The 18,833-nt window shown below is 42.9% G+C and overlaps 1 protein-coding gene across 3 annotated transcripts in view; it reads right to left on the reverse strand.

Annotated features, from left to right (window-relative positions):
• The window catches only part of LOC107392825 (3',5'-cyclic-AMP phosphodiesterase 4C), a 115,698-nt gene extending 99,033 nt beyond the window's left edge, over positions 1-16,665 (reverse strand). For 2 of the 3 annotated variants that reach the window (XM_070554217.1, XM_054752194.2), the window contains exons 1-2: positions 16,501-16,640; positions 4,836-4,886 (exon numbers count right to left, since the gene is read on the reverse strand). In XM_070554217.1, coding sequence (XP_070410318.1) covers positions 4,836-4,850 — 15 coding nt within the window. In that variant the 5' untranslated portion in view covers positions 4,851-4,886; positions 16,501-16,640. The other variant, XM_054752195.2, reaches the window with a different exon arrangement.
• Between the last annotated feature and the right edge of the window lie 2,168 nt (positions 16,666-18,833).

The following is an 18,833-nucleotide window of genomic DNA, read 5'->3' on the forward strand; positions in this document are numbered from 1 at the left end:
CCAGGTCACTGTGAGAAATCAGGTCATGCGTCCTGTGCACGTAGCAGGTGATAAATCACATTTCCTCTTGCTTTTAATGACACACTGGTTTATTTAAAGCACCAGATACACACACATTTACCAAAGTTATCACTTTGTTCTTCCAACCGGAAGGTTTTAAGCTTTTTACATGAAAGGTTATACACCGGAAATAAAAGTTTATCGTGTTCCCCGCCAACTTGTTTACATGTAACTGACCTGTAACCTGGTTACTTAAAGTGAGAGGACTCTGCTGGTTTTTAGGTATCTTTATAAAGATCTGAGAGCTTGTGTGGTAACGACATTACTCTCCCACACTGAACCTGTTTCCTGCTGCACAGAACAAGGTTTTATTCTGTTTTTATTGATGGAATGAAGACCTGTACCAACAAATAAACCAGAAATAACTGATAATACTATTGGTATTGACCCAAACCAGTTTTTTTTTTTTACCGTATTAACTCACACAAATCGGATTTTTTTCTCCCTGACGTTGACATTTTGAAGTACTATGAGATCATTCACAGCAACACCTCTCTGGTTTGCTCCAACATGTTGTATTTGAAGTGTTTTTCCCATGCCTCCCACCAATCAGAAGCAGAGAAGAAGCAGCTGGATGTGTTATCACGCGGCCAGTCTCCCACCACGACACACGACGGATGATGCGAGAATGAGATGAAGGCAGCAGAGCTTTAGTGATCAGACGGGGCGGCGGGTTCTCAGCAGGGCCGGTCCTCGACACGCTTCTCCATTAATCAGGAGTGCTGTCAATGCGTGTGACTCACAAACACACCCAAAGCGCTTGTCGTCTGCTCAGCTCAGTGTGGCACGACACAGTCGGACCTAAAGCCCACACCTGAACTCCATTAAGTCACAGAGAAGTAGCATATCACTGCTGGGTTTAAGGAAGAGTACAATAACACCAACATGATGTCCTGGAACAACCTTTAAAAGAGCTTTTCTTCTCATGAAAGGAACACAGAGAATGAATGAGCCTTTTCATCCTTTAGTTTGAGCCTGTTTAGCTATGATGTAAAACAGCAGACCGTTACATGGCTCATGTTCTTTAAAAAAACAAACATCCCCTGGAAAAACCACATTAATAGAAACAATTACAGTAAGTAACAGCAGCTTTTTTATTCTAAAGTCCAAATAATAAAAAATCATGATGTAACCTTGAACACTTGGTGGCTAATGATGCAGGATTTTAATTAAACCACGACACATAGTTTTACACCACACAGGTGTGTCTCAGCTGGTTTGGTTTTGATTATTATTATTTTTATTATCAATAGTAGTAGTAAAATAGTGGAATTGTACAATGTGTTCTTAGAAAGCTCTTATCTGGTTTTAATTTATGTAATTTCTCTGATTTAAAATCTGATCATTTGCTCGTTGGTCTGTCACGTTCACCCTTTAATTCTCACTTTCTCTCATTTTATTGCAAATCAGTTGATTAGCCTGTTTTGAAAATGTGACAATTGCCCTCACCAGCTGTCAATCATAAACCAGCGTGTCTCAGCAGAGATGCTGGTAATCTGGCTCTAGACACGAATCAATCCTGATTATCTAGACAAACAAACAAAGTCGTAACTCGGCCTTTTGTCTTCTGAATAATGGACCTCAAAAGAGCAGGGCTGTTTATCTGCATGTTGTCAGCGCGACAGATGCATCAAATAAAAAGGTAATGATAAGTGTAATTATCTAACCTCATCCCTGTATAGTAGAGCCATCTCATCAGGAAAGCACTTGATAATCAAAAAACTAAAAATGACCATTTCAAAGTTTTTAAGCCATTTTGTCTCCTTTTTAAACACTTCTAACTACAAGGTTTCAAACTAAAATTAGTAGTAGAGATTAAAATTAACATACAATAGAATTAACGTAAGACATTAAATAAAAACATACGTTAAAAGAATGAATCTTCTTGAAATATTAAATTGTTTTTTCTGCCTGTCAAACAAGACATATTTGTATAAAAACATTTGGGAATGTCATGTCAATGAACATGAACACACATCTTCCTTTGGTGCATATTCCACCTTGTTCAGATAGGTTATAAAGTCATGTGTGCTCAAGTATCCAAATATCAAATCATGAAGAGATGTACGTAGCTCCCATCTGCTCTGCACAATTTTTAGAATAGTGCCGTCTAATGTTTCTCCATGCTGCGTGTTTTTGTTGTTTCCCTGCTCAAATGCACCTGATTCAGTGGTTGGATTACCTGTTCAGCATGTCCTCCAGAAACTAGGTCTCAGCGTAGTGGCCCTCAGGGGCCAGGACATCACTGATTTGCACGCTCCTCTCTACCTCTTACACAGACACAACCTGGAGAGGAGCTCTGCATGTTCAAACCCATTTCAGCAATCAAAGCAGGTGGAAAACAGCAGTCCAATACAGAGTACAGCTGTATTCGTGCTCTGTGTGTGATACTGTGGGAGTGTTTCACAGCAGGCAGCCACGGGAAACTTGTTCCTTCTGCAGATGAAAACATTCACCTGATTCCCAGGAGTCCAGCAAGTGATTAGCAGAGCTGGCTTAATAAATAGAGTCAACCCAATCAAGCTTCACCTGCTCACGACTCTCTAATCTCCCCTTGTTGGTGTGTGACAGGCTGAACTCTGAAGGTGGGTATTTTCTGAAAAAAAAAATGGAAGGATTTACTTGTGCGACAGCTCAATGTATCAGACAATGGTGAACAAAGGAGGAGATGCTGGAAATACTATCATGGGAGGACAAACCCCCTACAGACAGTACCACAGACCGATAACTGAAGTGGATGATATCAAGAAATCCTACCAATGGCAAGAAAGAGCTGGTCTGAAGGACAGCACAGAGGCACTCATCATGGCTGCACAGGAACAGGCCCCGAACACCAGAACAACAGAAGCCAAGATCTACCACACCAGACAAGACCCAAGGTGCAGGCTATGCAAAAAAGCCCCTGAGACAATCCACCACATAACTGCAGGGCGGAAGATGCTGGCAGGGAAAGCATACATGGAACACTAAAACCAAGTGGCTGGCATCGTGTACAGAAACATCTGTGCAGAGTACGGACTGGAAGCCCCAAGGTCAAAGTGGGTAACACCCCCTAAGGTGGTTGAGAACGAGAGAACCATGCTCCTGTGGGACTTTCAGATCCAGACTGACAAAATTGTGATGGAGAACCAACCGGACAATGTGGTGGTGGACAAACGACAGAGGACAGCTGTTGTTGTTGATGTGGCAATACCAAGTGATGGTAACTAGAGAAGTACCAGGGCCTCAAAGAAGAACTTGAGAAAGCCTGGAGAGTGAAGACATCAGTGGTGCCGGTGGTCATCGGGGCACTCAGGACAGTAACCCCCCCCATACCGGAGGAGTGGCTAAAGCAGATCCCAGGAAACATCAGACATCTCAGTCCACATTCCACAAAAGTGCAGTTCCAGGATGTTATGGAAATTTTATGTTTTATTATTATGGTAATGTTTTTCATTACCCAGATTTATTACTTTTGCTCATCTTGCAACTTCCTTACTCACTCCCATACACACACACACACACACACACACACACACACACACACACACACACACACACACACACACACACACACACACACACACACACACACACTCACACAGACACTGTGATCTCACTCCCATACACACACACTCTCTCACTCACACAGACGGTCCTGTCTCTCTGTTCTTGTATAAAGCTCTCAGGGCACCATCTCCTTGCAGTTTCGTGAGTCTCACTTTGTGAGCAGATCTGCCCCGATTGCAATACGCTAAACGTGTGGTTAATTGTCTCTCCTTTCTCTTCGACTGCAGGTATTAGGTGATTGATAAAATCCCTAACATAATCTGGTCCTTTTCGAAGCCGAGGTCCTGGGTCATCTGGCGGGGCCAAGAGCCAATGCTGAAGAACTGTCGTGATAACTTGAAACTCGTCCAGCGCTGAGCTTTCGCTGGGAGGTTGGTGTGCGGGTCTTGGCATCGCTGGGAGGCACACGGATCCACAAGCTCATAAACTGAGCCGAGAGATCTGGTGAAACAAGTTTTTACGATACAGAGAAAACCTAGGTGACCAGAGGACACTAAATTGGTTTAGTCCACCGGAAAGGACGAATTAACAGATTTCTGGAATACTGTATTGGCTGGTTTTTTCAGCGTTTTAGCCAGAATTAGAAACGCAACTCTGGTTTTGATAAGAAAGAAATTAAAGAAATAAATGTTGCCCCGATTGCAATACGGTAAACGTGTGGTTAATTGTCTCTCTTTTCTCTTCGACTGCAGGTATTAGGTGATTGATAAAATCCCTAACATAGGAATAGCTAGGATACTGCAGGACCCTCAAGCTCCCTGGCCTCTGGTAGAGGACCCGAGCTTGGAAGGATTAGACCATCTGCAGAGGGTGAGAATGGAATTGTATTTTTTATATATCCATTCTAAGAAATAAAAACTAAAAACATAAAAATTCTGTGTGGATTAAAACCAATGACAAACCCTCGCGCCATCATCCTTAGGTTCCTGGAGAGCTGAACTGAAGCCCAAAGAGCAGTTTTTACCACCACCATTTTGGTCGTGTCACACGATCTATCTATCTATCTATCTATCTATCTATCTATCTATCTATCTATCTATCTATCTATCTTTCTATCTATCTATCTATCTATCTATCATCTATCTATCTATCTATCTATCGATCGATTGATCGAAACTAGCAGCTGCAGAGTCACATTAAGACTATTTAACCAGAATTATCACAACCTCAGATTTATAAAGTAGGTAAATATGGTGTAAAAAAAGGAGAATATTGATCTTATTTACCTCGAACCTGGACATTGATGCTGGTTACTTGTTGCCACAGCAAAACAGCAGCTGTAAAATAAAACAAGACAGTAAAAGACGATGTTAAAACAACATGTATCTTGATCTTTGTATGAAAATGAACTAAATATGAATTATCATGACAGAGAATAAAGATGTGTCATTACACATTTGAGCCATTTCTTTTCTACATGTACTGCCTTCATCTTGATGTTTCATTATATTTTTTACATGTGATTCACAAAATATTAAATATTGTGAGTAAATGTAAAGTAGGGAACAATATGAAGCATGACTCATCACTGCATCTGGCCTCACCATGTGCAGAAGGATGGATATGTAAGCTAGACGAAGGTCAAAAAGCTTTTCTATCAGCCAAAAACGTGCTGAATAAATCTTTTTATTATTGTGAAAAATAGATTGATTTTAAAGTCATGTCTAATTGGTTGTCAGCCTATAGAGGCAGAAAATATACAGAAGAAACAAAATTCTAAACAAAAAGCTGATAAATTATGCAGCATTATAAATGCTGTTTTCACATATGGGTTAAATTAGCAGACATGGACATCCATTAGAGCTCTATATGAAGATGAGAAATAAAAAACAGAAAGTAAAATGCATTTGTGGGTGCTTTTAACCTGAGATCAGTGCAGACTGGCTCTGATTACCATCTAATCAGGCCCTGAGCATCCCGCTGGGATCTGACTTTTAAAACATTTGGCATTTAATTTTAAGAAATAACAGGGTAGTTGTTTTTCTGAGACTTCATAAATGGATTTATGTGGAAAGATTGTAGGTCAGAATTTATAAAAATTGATCCGCTTCTCAATTAAGTGAATTTTAAAATGTTGTGAAAGATGAAATATGGAACACAAACACCAAAGCAGCATCGAGTGTGCGGAGGTTGTAGCTGCAAGAATAGAACAAGGTTCCCAGCCATCAGGATCGCTGCAGATACGTGAAAAGTTTTATTTGGGTCCATCTGATGTAGGCTTCACCTAAACTTGAAGGATAATCTGATGGGCTCAGAAACAGCTTGACTTGCCGAGTCCGTCATTTTCCACAATGCCAGCCTCGCTGTGCTGAGCGGACAGGCAACCTGCAACGGTGCCCCCTACTGGCTAGTAGATGTAAACATAAACCCAGTGTTGTGCCCGTCAAATTAAATATTTGATCATTTTTTAATTAAAATAAAGCTTTTAAAGGAAAGTATGAACCTTCATTCTGCTCACCTCTAAATGCCCCGTGGAGGTATTATTTTTAAACAATATAGCATTTAGTTAAATTGTTCCATTCTCAACCGTTAAATGGCTTTAACAGGATTTTTCCTTCTTAGATTAGATTTTCTTATAATTCTACAGCGTATTTCAGGTCCTGGCGGGTTAGAAATTAATAAGCAAAGATAGAGAACAGATGTAAACTACAATAAATTTACTAGACATAAGGTCAAATAATTAAGAGTAAAATTTTATATTTTCTGATATTATAATTTAAGTATTTACAAAACTTTCAGGATTCATATCATAAATTCGTATCGGAACAATGCCACAGTAAATGTGTGCCATAACCAAAGCTTAAGGCGGTTCAGTGAAATATTTTGTGACCTTTTTTTTTTTGGACAGCCAGTGTATTTTATAAAGTACTATTACTAGAGGGCGACTCTGGTCTCACCAGTACTAGATGAGCCTGGAGGATATCTCTACTCCATAAGTGAAATAAAACATTATGTCTTGTTGTCTTTTAAACCTTTCTGATGGAAACAAAAGTGCAGAGTCAAGCTTATTTCGGAGAATACATCAAATAAATCTAATTTTGAAGTTTTTATTAGTGTCTCAAATGAAAAGATCCTCTACATCCATGTTTACAGGTGACATTCTAATTCACACTAACATGTTGATAACAGCTGAACTAAATGTAGGTTGAAGGTAAAAATTACTAAACTTTTAGTTCCTGCTGTGGTTTCCACTGACTACCAAAACACAACTGTGTTATTTTAACTCCCCTCTTATAAAATCCTCCAGACTAATTAGTAGAGGATTTTATGAGTATAGTCTCACTAAGATCTGACCATGTGATAAAGACTTCAGTCAGTTGTTAGAACACTTTTAAAGACATATTACTTAAACGTTCAGCCCCTCATGGAACACCAGAAGCGTACAATGAGGACTTTTGCTGGTTACACTATAAAAAAGTGATTCATAGGTCAAATTATTTATTGACCAAATTAAACAGCTTCAAAGTATTTTAATCCATTTATGGTTGATGCTGTTGTTACTTTCTTTAACAAGCACATAAAGACCGTGCTGTTCTTATACATTTTTTATTTTATAATGAACGTTTTGACTTTAACTATTATAGGGAGCCTAAGTCACTTCCGCATCAATGGTTCCCGGAAGAACGAAAAAAGAATGCAAGTCAACGGGGCTAAAAACGCTTGCTGAACTTGCATCCCTTTTCCCTCAGTTTTCTTCGTGTCTGGTTCAATGACGTCACTTCTGTGAAGTGCATTTGTAGTCCTGGACTTATTTTCACACAAAACTTAAAATATTGTTCCCCCGTTGGAAAATAAGCATGTTCTTGGTATCAAAATGTGTCTTTAAAATTCACTGACATCATATATGATCCATGGCACGAAACAAGCAGAGTTAGGAAATAGCGTTTTTAGCCCCGTTGACTTGCATTCATTTTTTCGTTCTTCCAGGGACCCATGATGCGGAAGTGACTTAGGCTCCTTATAGCCACTGCTGTAAAGCTACATCTGTCTTCCAGCAGCATGTCAGCCTGGACCAAACATTAGTCCAGCTCTGGTTTTATTTCTACTTGTTTCACATCACCAGCAGCAGCAGAACGGCAGCACCAGCACCTCCACCAGCACCACCAGCAGCAGCATCACCACCACCACCAGCATCACCACCACCAGCATCAGCATCACCAGCATCAGCATCACCACCAGCATCAGCACCACCAACACCTCCACCAGCATCAACACCACCAGCAGCAGCACCACCACCACCACCAGCAGCAGCAGCACCAGCAGCAGCACCACCACTACCACCAGCATCAACACCACCAGCAGCAGCACCACCAGCAGCAGCACCACCACCACCAGCAGCAGCAGCAGCACGGCAGCACCTCCACCAGCATCAGCACCACCACCACAAGCATCAGCACCACCAACACCAGCATCAGCGCCACCAACACCAGCAGCACCTCCACCAGCATCAGCGCCACCAACACCAGCAGCACCTCCACCAGCATCAACACCACCAACACCAGCAGCACCTCCACCAGCATCAACACCACCAGCAGCAGCAGCAGCAGCAGCATGGCAGCACCAGCACCTCCACCAGTATCACCACCACCAGCACCTCCACCAGCAGCAGCACCAACAGCACCTCCACCAGCAACACCACCATTAGCAGCAGCATCACCAGCAGCAGCAACACGACAGCAGCATCACCAGCAGTAGCAACACGGCAGCACCTCCACCAGCATCAACACCACCACCAGCAGCAGCAGCACCTCCACCAGCATCACCACCAGCAGCAGCAGCACCACCACCACCAGCACCAGCACCTCCACTAGCATCACCACCACCACCAGCAGCAGCAGCATGGCAGCACCAGCACCACCACCACCACCAGCACCACCTCCACCAGCATCAGCACCACCACCACCAGCACCTCCACCAGCATCACCGCCACCAGTACCACCAGCATCAGCACCACCAGCAGCATCAGCACCACCACCACCAGAAGCACCACCAGCAGCAGCAGCACCACCACCAGCATCACCACCACCGCTAGCAGCAGCAGCACGGCAGCACCACCACTACCACCAGCAACAGCACCGCCACCACCAGCATCAGCACCACCACCACCAGCATCACCACTACCAGCAGCAGCAGCAGCATGGCAGCACCAGCACCACCACCAGCATCAGCACCACCAGCAGCATCAGCACCACCACCACCAGAAGCACCACCAGCAGCAGCAGCAGCACCACCACCAGCATCACCACCACCGCTAGCAGCAGCAGCACGGCAGCACCACCACTACCAACAGCAACAGCACCGCCACCACCAGCATCAGCACCACCACCACCAGCATCACCACTACCAGCAGCAGCAGCAGCATGGCAGCACCAGCACCACCACCAGCATCAGCACCAGCACCACCTCCACCAGCATCAGCACCACCGCCACCAGCACCTCCACCAGCATCGCTGCCACCAGCATCAGCACCACCACCACCAGCAGCAGCACCACCACCAGCATCAGCACCACCACCGCCAGCATCACCACCACCGCTAGCAGCAGCAGCAGCATGGCAGCACCAGCACCACCACCAGCATCAGCACCACCACCACCAGCATCACAACCACCACCAGCAGCAGCACGGCACCACCACCACCAGCATCAGCACCATCACCGCCAGCATCACCACCACCGCTAGCAGCAGCAGCAGCACAGCAGCACCAGCACCACCACCAACATCAGCACCGCCACCACCAGCATCAGCACCAGCACCACCAGTATCAGCACCACCACCAGCAGCACCACCACCAGAAGCACCACCAGTAGCAGCAGCACCAACCGCAGCCGATCAGGGCGAGCCACTGATCCACATGCAAGTTTGACCGATTTCAATGCCTACCCTTAGCCAGCCAGAGTCATGGTACAGCATGAATTATTTAACATTCCCTTTAGGCCTGAACTGCTCATTTATTTCACCATTCAACTTGATTTTAAAGTAAAAACAATTATTGCAGTAACAAAGGATTAATGTGTTTAAAACCAGACAGACAGATCACAGCTTTTTCTAAAACATCAACCAACAACTAATGACTCTCTAGTTTCACACAATGTGAACTTGTTTCTGTTTCTGAGAACATGCTGATAAAGCTGTGATATCTGATACTCTTCTGTGTGGTTCTAAACCACTGATTAGTCGGCATAGACACATGCTGCTGATTCTTACTAGTTTCATCAGTTTGAATTTGCTTTCAGACAGGCACTGGCTTCTAAACACAAATAAGATGATGATAAACTTCAGAGAAAGAGAGAAATGGGTGCAGTGAAACCAACGAGTTTAATTAGATGTCAAGACTGAATTTTAATTTTAATTTTTATTACATGTGGGTGTCTGATTTTAAAAATAGATGTATTTCTGATAGTTAAAAAGTGACATAGATCAGTGGCTAAATGACGGCCGTAATCTATTTTTGTAGTTTGTTTCAAAGTACATAAACTTAATTATTAACAAGAAAAAAACATTTTAAAGCTCAACTATGTCACATTTCTAAAGCTCATCTTTATTATTCAGATGTTTATTGTTTAGTACAAAATGGTTTTGATTTTTGATTTTTTTTATCCTCCAATTTATTTACCTTTTATTTCAAACAGTGTTTTGATTTTATTTTTGTTATTAAAACAATCCGTACCTTTCAAATAAAATGGTCATCAAACATAATGTTTTATAACCCTGATATGAAAAACAAATATTTAGTTACGATTTTAAAACATTATCAGTCTGGCTCCAAAATATAGATTTTCATAGTTTCATCATTGTGGAATAATTTCTCTAACTTCCAAAAGGTGCCATTTTCCATCCATCCATCCATCCATCCATTTTCAGCCACTTATCCAGAGTCTGGTCACGGGGGCAGTAGCCTAAGCTGAGACGCCCAGACTTCCCTCTCCCCAGCTACGTGGGCCAGCTCTTCCGGGAGAATCCCAAGGCGCTCTCTGGCCAGCCAAGAGACATAGTCCCTCCAGCATGTCCTGGGTCTACCTTTAGGTCTCCTCCCAGTTGGACGTGCCCGGAAAACCTCATCAGGAGGCATCCTAACCAGATGCCCGAGCCACCTCAACTGGCTCCTCTCAATGTGGAGGAGCAGCGGGTCTACTGCCAGCCCCTCCCGGATGACCAAGCTTCTCACCCTATCTCTATTTTACATACCATTAAAACAAAAAGTGACTCAAGATGCAGACTGGTTATCAGATCATCATCTTCATACTTCCTGATTAACAGTTGCGAAAAACAAACTCTATAGATCTGAATAAACAATTACTTAGTTTGAATCTTTTATTTTTAAGAGCAGAAAAAGTAGCTCTACATTTTTGTTCAATTTAAAACATTTGTAGAGCACAGTCAGGCCGTTCCATCACCATTTAAAATGTTTTGAAGCTGATGGAGCCGGAGAGAGTTTCACTTTCAGAACAAGTCAAGCCATAAATAATTCCTTCCACTTCACAGCTCTATGACAAGTTAAAGCTCTGCAGTGAAAAAGGCCTGTTGTTGAAATGTCAGCTTGTGACAATAACACCACTTCTACTGAAGAATGCTCCCTCCCAAGTGTGACTGCAGCCTAAAGTACAAATCCTTCCTTGTGATTTAATCTTTTGAAACTTGATGTAATTCTTTATTTCTCGTGCAACCAGAGAAGAAAGGAGGACTTTGGTGGCCTGAAAACCTCCTGGCCCCTGAAACGCTCGACGACCGTCTGCAGGAGCGTTTTGATCAAAGCTCTTTGTAGTGTTGAGGTGCATGTTGACAGGACCGGCTGCAGAGCAGAAAGTCTACTCTGACATTCTTAACGTGAAATATTGAGCGCTTGACCTTTACTGTTACTCCAAGGAGTTTGTCTGGAAATTACCTTCCTAAGAATCTAATTAATCTAACTATTTTCATTTTTAATCTACCATCAAATACTCTATTAATGAGAGCTTTGTATTTAGTAGGAAAATGGTGGTGGTTCTTGGATGAATGTGTGGTTTTTAGCTAAGCTGTGTTGGAAAAAACACAAGATCTTAAAGGTTGGTTTGTGCTTGACGCGTCCGCGAGGTCCGCACGGCTCCACGTGGTGAAATTGCGTCATTTTAACAACCACGCCCCTCCACCGCGCCTCCGCACGGCCCAGAATTTCCGCAACGCTCACCTCGGAAAATTTCTAACCACGCGGACGGACGGACGCGGAAAAACATGGCGGACCGGCAAGAACTAGTACGGCAGAGGTTCGTAAATACAGACATTTGTATGATTCAGCTCTCAAAGATCACTGTGATCAACATGTTGTTAATCATTCTTGGAGAGAAATAGCTCGCACTGTCTGCTGTTAAAAATGCTGAAATGCATGTTGTAAACAGTAATTTCTACTTCTACTATGGTATAGTGTTGGATGCATGCCGTAGAGCTCCATGCTGCCCCGTTCAGTTTGGGAGAATATCGGCTCACCGCAGAGACAAGCCGCACGAACCATAAACGCTGCGAGTTGTGAAGCGCGTTCCATCCGCGAGCCGCATCACCGCGGGGAAAGTGAATGCGTCAAGCATAAACCAACCTTAAGTCTCTTATTAATGCCGAAGCATTCAACCTAATAACTCCTGAAATGTTTGTAAATATTTGTATGCAGGGATGCGCTGATTTTTGTATTGAGAATTTACATTTACTGTATTTCTTTTGTGTGGTGCAATTCAAACTCCAACTGCTAGGTGGCAGCAGTTTTTACAGCCTCCATTATGATGGAACGCAGAGCTGTCGCGATAACACGGGATCTGTATTGAAAGTGTCTAGCCCGAGATTTTACAATTAAATCCAGTCTTTAAAATCTGCATCGTCTGTATTTTAGTATCACAATACATTGTATCGTCTACTCTATGCAGTATTGTGATTTATATATCGTATCGCCATATTCTTGCCGATGTACACCTCTACACCTCTGTAATGTCTCTGAGTGAATTGCAGACGCTCATTCTCAAGTTGCTAGACTTTTGTACCTCTTTAAACATTTCCATCTCTCTAATGGTCACAGAGTCAGTACAAGCATCTGGGACCTGCATTTATCACGTCTCAAATGAGTTTTTGATTGTGAGAAATGTGGGAATGACACTGGGTTCACTGGGTCCTACAGACAGCAGAGAGACTCAGAAGCATGAAGATCAAGCAGTTTAAGGAATACTTAGGAGATTTGGTATGTCAACATCAGTGGGTAGCCCAGTTGCCTCACAGTCTGTGGTTACATACGCACTGACCAGCATCTAAGTCGATCCAGGTTGATCTGGTGATAAACTGGGAGCCTTTCTCCTTGTTTACATGCGCATTAGAAAACCGACCTCTCCAAAGAAGTTTGTTCCACAACGGTACTTTAGACGATGACATGCACCTTTTCATGTCAGCGTTTTTCCGGTTAGCTCCACGAATACTAAACAAACACTGGTGGGAGTGAAGCAGATGGAATTCAAACAGGATATACACAACGGCTGCAAGGAACGCACAACGACAACGCTGCAGCACAGCTTATCTGGTATGAACTGTGCTGTTTGATGGTGTCGTCACTTCCAGAATGCAACCGTCCAATGGGTTCAGTTTGGCTGACCCGTTTACACGCAGAATTAATTCGGATTGCTACCGCATTATCTGGGTGCTTCAGTTCGATTAGAACAAGTCCGCCTTCAGCCAGACTAACACGTTTACATGCATAAAAAAACAACAACGCCTCTTTATAGGGCAATATTTTGGTTTCCTAATGCACATGTAAACGCATTGAGTGAAAAAGTCACAGGATCAAATCCCGCCTGCAGCTTTTCTGCACGTCCTCCTCATACATACATGTACATCCACGTACTCTGGTTTCCTCACACAGACCAAAAACATGCATGTCTGGTGACTCTAAATTGTCCCTAGGTGTGTCTGGGTGTGAGACTGGGCATGTAAGTGGTTGCTTGTCTATGTCGTGGACTAGCGACGTGTTCAGGAAGTGCCCCACCTCTTACCTGATGATTGCAGAAGATAAGCACAGGCTCTCTGCGACTCCACTAAGAAAAAGCGGTTCAGTGAATGATCGGTTGGTTGATCAGTGTTGATCAAGATTTAATGAGACATCTGTTAGCATGTTGGTTTAACTTATGTGTCAGTATTGTGAATTACACAATGCAGCTACTTCATGCTGCAGTGCTTCACACTCCACTGTAAGATAAGCCCTCCACCCTGAAACAATAGACTCTGTAATGATTACCACTCTGAGGAGCGGCATCTTTCTTGCATTGTCCAGTCAGCCCCCATAAAGCATACACTCAGTGTCCTGTAATAGCTCCATTGTAGTGACGCACAGCAGATATGCCCGTAGAAATCTGATCTGATAAGATCTGCAAGGGAGTTTGTCCAATAGCTTCATCACTTCAGCACCAGAAAATAAAAACTGGTGAAAAAAAAGGGTGACTCACAAATCCCAACACACACAGTGACAAAACACGTAAAGCTCTATGAATCATTACATTAATCCAGATAAGGCTAACTTGTGAGGAGGTGGCAGCTTTTTAACTGGCTCAAACTATCGAACTGTGAAACCACCAAGGTCAAGGATCACAACGATACTGAAGAGAACCTTTAGAAAGGAAATGCTCTGAGGCAGGAGAACGTGTTTCTGGTGAATGAGTGTCAGTATGCACTGGTTGGATGGAATTATGTAATTGTCTTTATGAATAATCCTAAAATGTTGTAGCAGTGAGATTCAGCGCAAAGGGCAAAGAAAAAGGCAATGCAACATTTAAAATTAAGATTTTTCTGTCAAATATTTGTGAAATAATGGCTCAGTTGTTCAAAATCTGATAAGAATAAATGGTCTGTATTTTTATAGCACCTTCTTAGGGTTCTACAACCCCCCAAGGTGCTTTACAACACAGTCAGTCATCCACCCATTCACACACACTGAGCTACGATGTAGAAGGAGCTGCTCTGGGGCGTACTGACAGAAGCAAGTCAGCTGAACACTGGCACCACTGGTCCTTCCGACCACCACCAGCAGGAAAGACGGGTTAAGTGTCTTGCCCAAAGACACAACAGCTGCATTTTCTGGCAGAAGCCGGGATTGGACCTGCAACCTTCCGATTAGTGTACAACCCGCTCTACCTCTTGAGCTACGGCTGCCCTAAAAGAAACTACATTGGAGGATCAAACAGTCTTTAAAATGGTGCAAATTTCCACAAAGCAGCCAAGTAAACAGATGCACACCACATAAAACAAGCCCAGACACACACAGAGGAGACAATAACTAAACAGCTCTGACACGTTACTGAACTTCTACGGTTAAAAAAAAACCCAAACCAACTTTCACAACAGCTAAAGTGATACTACTGATGAATGGAGTCTGCTTTTTACCTATAATTTCACTCTTATTTCAATGGAATCGCTGTTATTTGGTTTTGATCAAACCCTGCACATCGTCTCGCCAGTAATTTCAGCAGAAGTGACAAGACAAACGCCCTTTTTCTGACAAATTATCAGTGAGTCATGCAAACAGACAAAAGGCAGATTGAGGCATGCATCTGCAAATGTTTGCATCTCAAACAGCCTCAGATCTTCATGGCTGAAAGAGGAATGTGGCTGAGCATTGGGACACGCTGCCATCTAATGGACACAGAGAAGGACGGTCCATTCTGTTTATGTCTGTCAAACAGATGACACTTGGGAATCCTCAAAGTTTCCCACGACAAGGAAATGGTCCTGACTAAGCAGCTTCAAAATGCAAAGGAAGCTGTAGGAGCGTCATTGTAAAAAGGCAGCTGGCCTGTGTGACTATGAGGGAAACGGTGAAGTGAAGAGGATCCGTCATAAGCTACTGTGAAAGCAATCAGAACTTCTGATGAGTGATGGAGGCCGAGCAGACTCAAAAGATATTTCTCTGCTTAAACATTTTGAATGGCTGAAGCTGAAATTAAAAACATTACTATAAAAACATCTATGAACAGATCTCTGATCACATCAACATTTCTATTTTTACTTTTAAAAATCAGCTAAATCTTACAAATTGATTTTCACTTGACAAATTGTGTTTGGAAAAACTCATTAAAAAGAGTTTTTTGCAGAAAGAACCAAATAAAACCTGAATTATTACCAAAAATAATCCAGCTCCATCCATGATGAATGTGAGATACTCTTAATCAGAATCAGAAGGGTTTTATTGCCGTGTGTGAGAATCTAAAACATTAGGAAATTGCTGCGGTACCATTAAAGGTTAAATGTGTTTGTATGTAAAATATATAAATGAAACAATTACTGAACTGATAATCCATTAAAGAAGGACTTTTAAGCTCACAATTATCCCGTTTTCTTCTGAATGGGGACAAAAACAAAGAAAGAGAGAAAGTTTGTCTTTGTCAAACAATGAAGATGTTCTTTGTCTCTGTGGGGTTACAGAGGCAGGAGTGAAGGAAGCAGATACGGAGGAAGGAAGGAGATAAAGGGAGGAAAGCAGAATGCATAAATATTTTGGGGAAACACATTCCATGTTGGTTTACTCATGAAACCAAGCCTGCACCCCCCCCCCCCCCACCCCCACCCACACACACACACACACACACACACACACACAAACGCGTATGCACTAATCTTCTGATAAATATCTCAGAGGTTATTATACAAACATTAAAGCCGGAAATAGAAGTGTTCGTGTTGTGACAGGGTCTACAAAGTGACACAAACTATGTCTGATCTATTTTTGTTTCAGATGTCAGCGCGCGCTCCATAAACAGTCCGGTCACATTTTACATGTGGTGAAGTTCTCAGCCCGACCCTGTTAGTTACTAAAGAAGCAGAGCTTCCTATCTGCGCGCATCTTCCGTCACAGTTTAAAGTCTTGGGGGGGAAAGTTAGAGAGTTTGTCTCACCGCAGCGTCCAGCCGTCTCCCGTCGGTGTCCTCTAAGGAGACACGTCCCCGTCGGCGCAAGTAACGCCGCTGCGTTTATCGCCGCTTCCCATTTTATTACGGCAGTTAATAGCTTCTTACTTTAGACTTCAAACTCTGTAACTTACCGGGCTCGGTGCCGTCACTTTTGACGTCGGCCACCACCTGGTCACGTGACAAGTGAAGCAGCCAGTGGCACGTAAACAATTTTACTATGCCGAGCACGAGGCGCATGTCTCGCGCTGCGGTTGCTGCTACTGTTCTAGGTGTGTTCAGCAGAATAGCGAGAAATCATTTAGCTTGTTAACTTGTTTATTTACGTCACACGCAGGCACCATAACCATAAATTGATTATTGTTTCACTTCAGACTTCAAACCATAAAATCTGTGATTTGGTACATTTCAAGTGAAATTTGAAGCCGTTGGTAGTCCTCCTGCTCTCACAGTTGCCGGTTCAAATCCCAGCTTCAGCCTGAGTGGGGCTTGCATGCGATGTGTGTGCAGGATTTCTCTGGGTGTTCAGCTTCCTCCCACAGGCCAGAAACAGTTGTCAGGCAAACTGGAGACAGTGGCTTGTGATGGACTGGTGTCCCCCGCCCATCACTGTACACGAGAAGAATAGGAAACAATATTTGATGAAACGCCTCTCAAGATGACAATCACAAGAACAAAACTTTGAAAATAACAATATAACATAAATTTGGGAGAAGTTAAAAAAATTGTGATTATAAAATATGAAGAGAGACAAAGAAAGTGAAGAAAGATCTTTAGAGGTAATCTGTGGATCCCAAGAAAGGCAGAACTGGTAGAAGGATCTGGATGAGGAGAAGGCATAATCAAAGGACACAAAAGCCAGCGTGATCAGGTGAGTTTTTAAAGGAGACCACAGAGTCCACTGATCTCAGGCTCAGGAGGAGAGAGTTCCAGAGTCTGGGGGCCACAGCAGCAGATGATCCGTCACCTTCGGTTTTTGGCCTGGTGCGCTGCACAACCAGTAGGCTTTGGTCACTGGACCTCAGGGACCTGCTCCTCATACTACCTACCTTCTGAGGAATGAGCAGCTAAGATAATGGGAGAAACCTGGTTCAAATTCATCCATCTGAACATTTTTCACCTCTTAGGACAAGTCACAATGGGGATTTTTTCCCCAAGAAAATGTCCACAAGTCACTGAACCACCACATCACTTCTTTCAATACAGAGAAGCAGCCTCCCTACCATGGCAGACTGTTATTTCAGAATGCTTTAATAATCCCGAAATAAATTATATGTAGAATAAATGACGTATTCTGATCTGGGGTTGTGACATCTGAAGCATCCACCCCTAAAGGATCTCCCATGGCTCAGAAGAGTGTTCTAATACCTTGATGGAAGATAACACAGACTGGGCAAACCAGAGTCAGAAGGGTTTTATTGCCATATATGCAAGAAAACACATCAGGAAATTGCTGCACTATCATGGCACTGGGGCACTGCTCTGGAGACAGGAGAGATTAGGTCAAGCCTTGGCTCCTGGAGTACCAAAAATATCAGGAAACCACCTTCATGTGGTTCCACAATCACAAGGGAGAGGATTCAAAGCAGGCAGATCTATCATGTCCAACTGACTCAAAACTTTAGTAGATCAGATAGAGGCCTTTGAAAAATATTACATCTTAAATCATATCCAGAAAACTGACATTTAAACATAACGCTCTCAAAATTTCTCAGTCAAAACTCAAAAAAATCCTTTTGTTGAACCAGTTTGGCTACATCAATCAGTGGCTTCACTTACTCAGATCTTTTGGGACCATCAAAGCCTGGAGAAATTATGCTTTATCTGAGCTCAGGTCTTTATCAACTTGATTTGTTAATGTGCGGACAGGAAGGTGATGTGTGGCTCATCTGATAATAGCCAATTGGTTTACATGATGCAAACCTAGAAAATAAAAAAGCAACAGAATGAGCATTTTTTTTGTTCAACTTTATTGTAAATATAACATGTCCTCCTTTCATTTATGTGCAAAACAGAGCAACCCAAATGTTAAACAGCACAGAAACCCCAGAGTCACATACTGCTGCAGCAAACATTTGTCAGTTCATGCGTAGAGCCTCTAAAAAGGGAAACGGCAGCTTTACCAAACTCCAACATTAATCAAAGAGACAAAGTTAAAGTGATCGCTTAAGAGAACAGTGAACAGGTTGTGGGACGACTGATGGACAAGTAAAGAAAACGTGTCGACTGTGGAGTTTTGTTTGGATTCATTTGATTAACAAATTTCAGTAAACAAATTCTGTCACACACACACACACACACACACACACACACACACACAC

Source organism: Nothobranchius furzeri, chromosome 8 (genome assembly GCF_043380555.1).
Source record: "Nothobranchius furzeri strain GRZ-AD chromosome 8, NfurGRZ-RIMD1, whole genome shotgun sequence".
Lineage (NCBI taxonomy): Eukaryota > Metazoa > Chordata > Actinopteri > Cyprinodontiformes > Nothobranchiidae > Nothobranchius > Nothobranchius furzeri.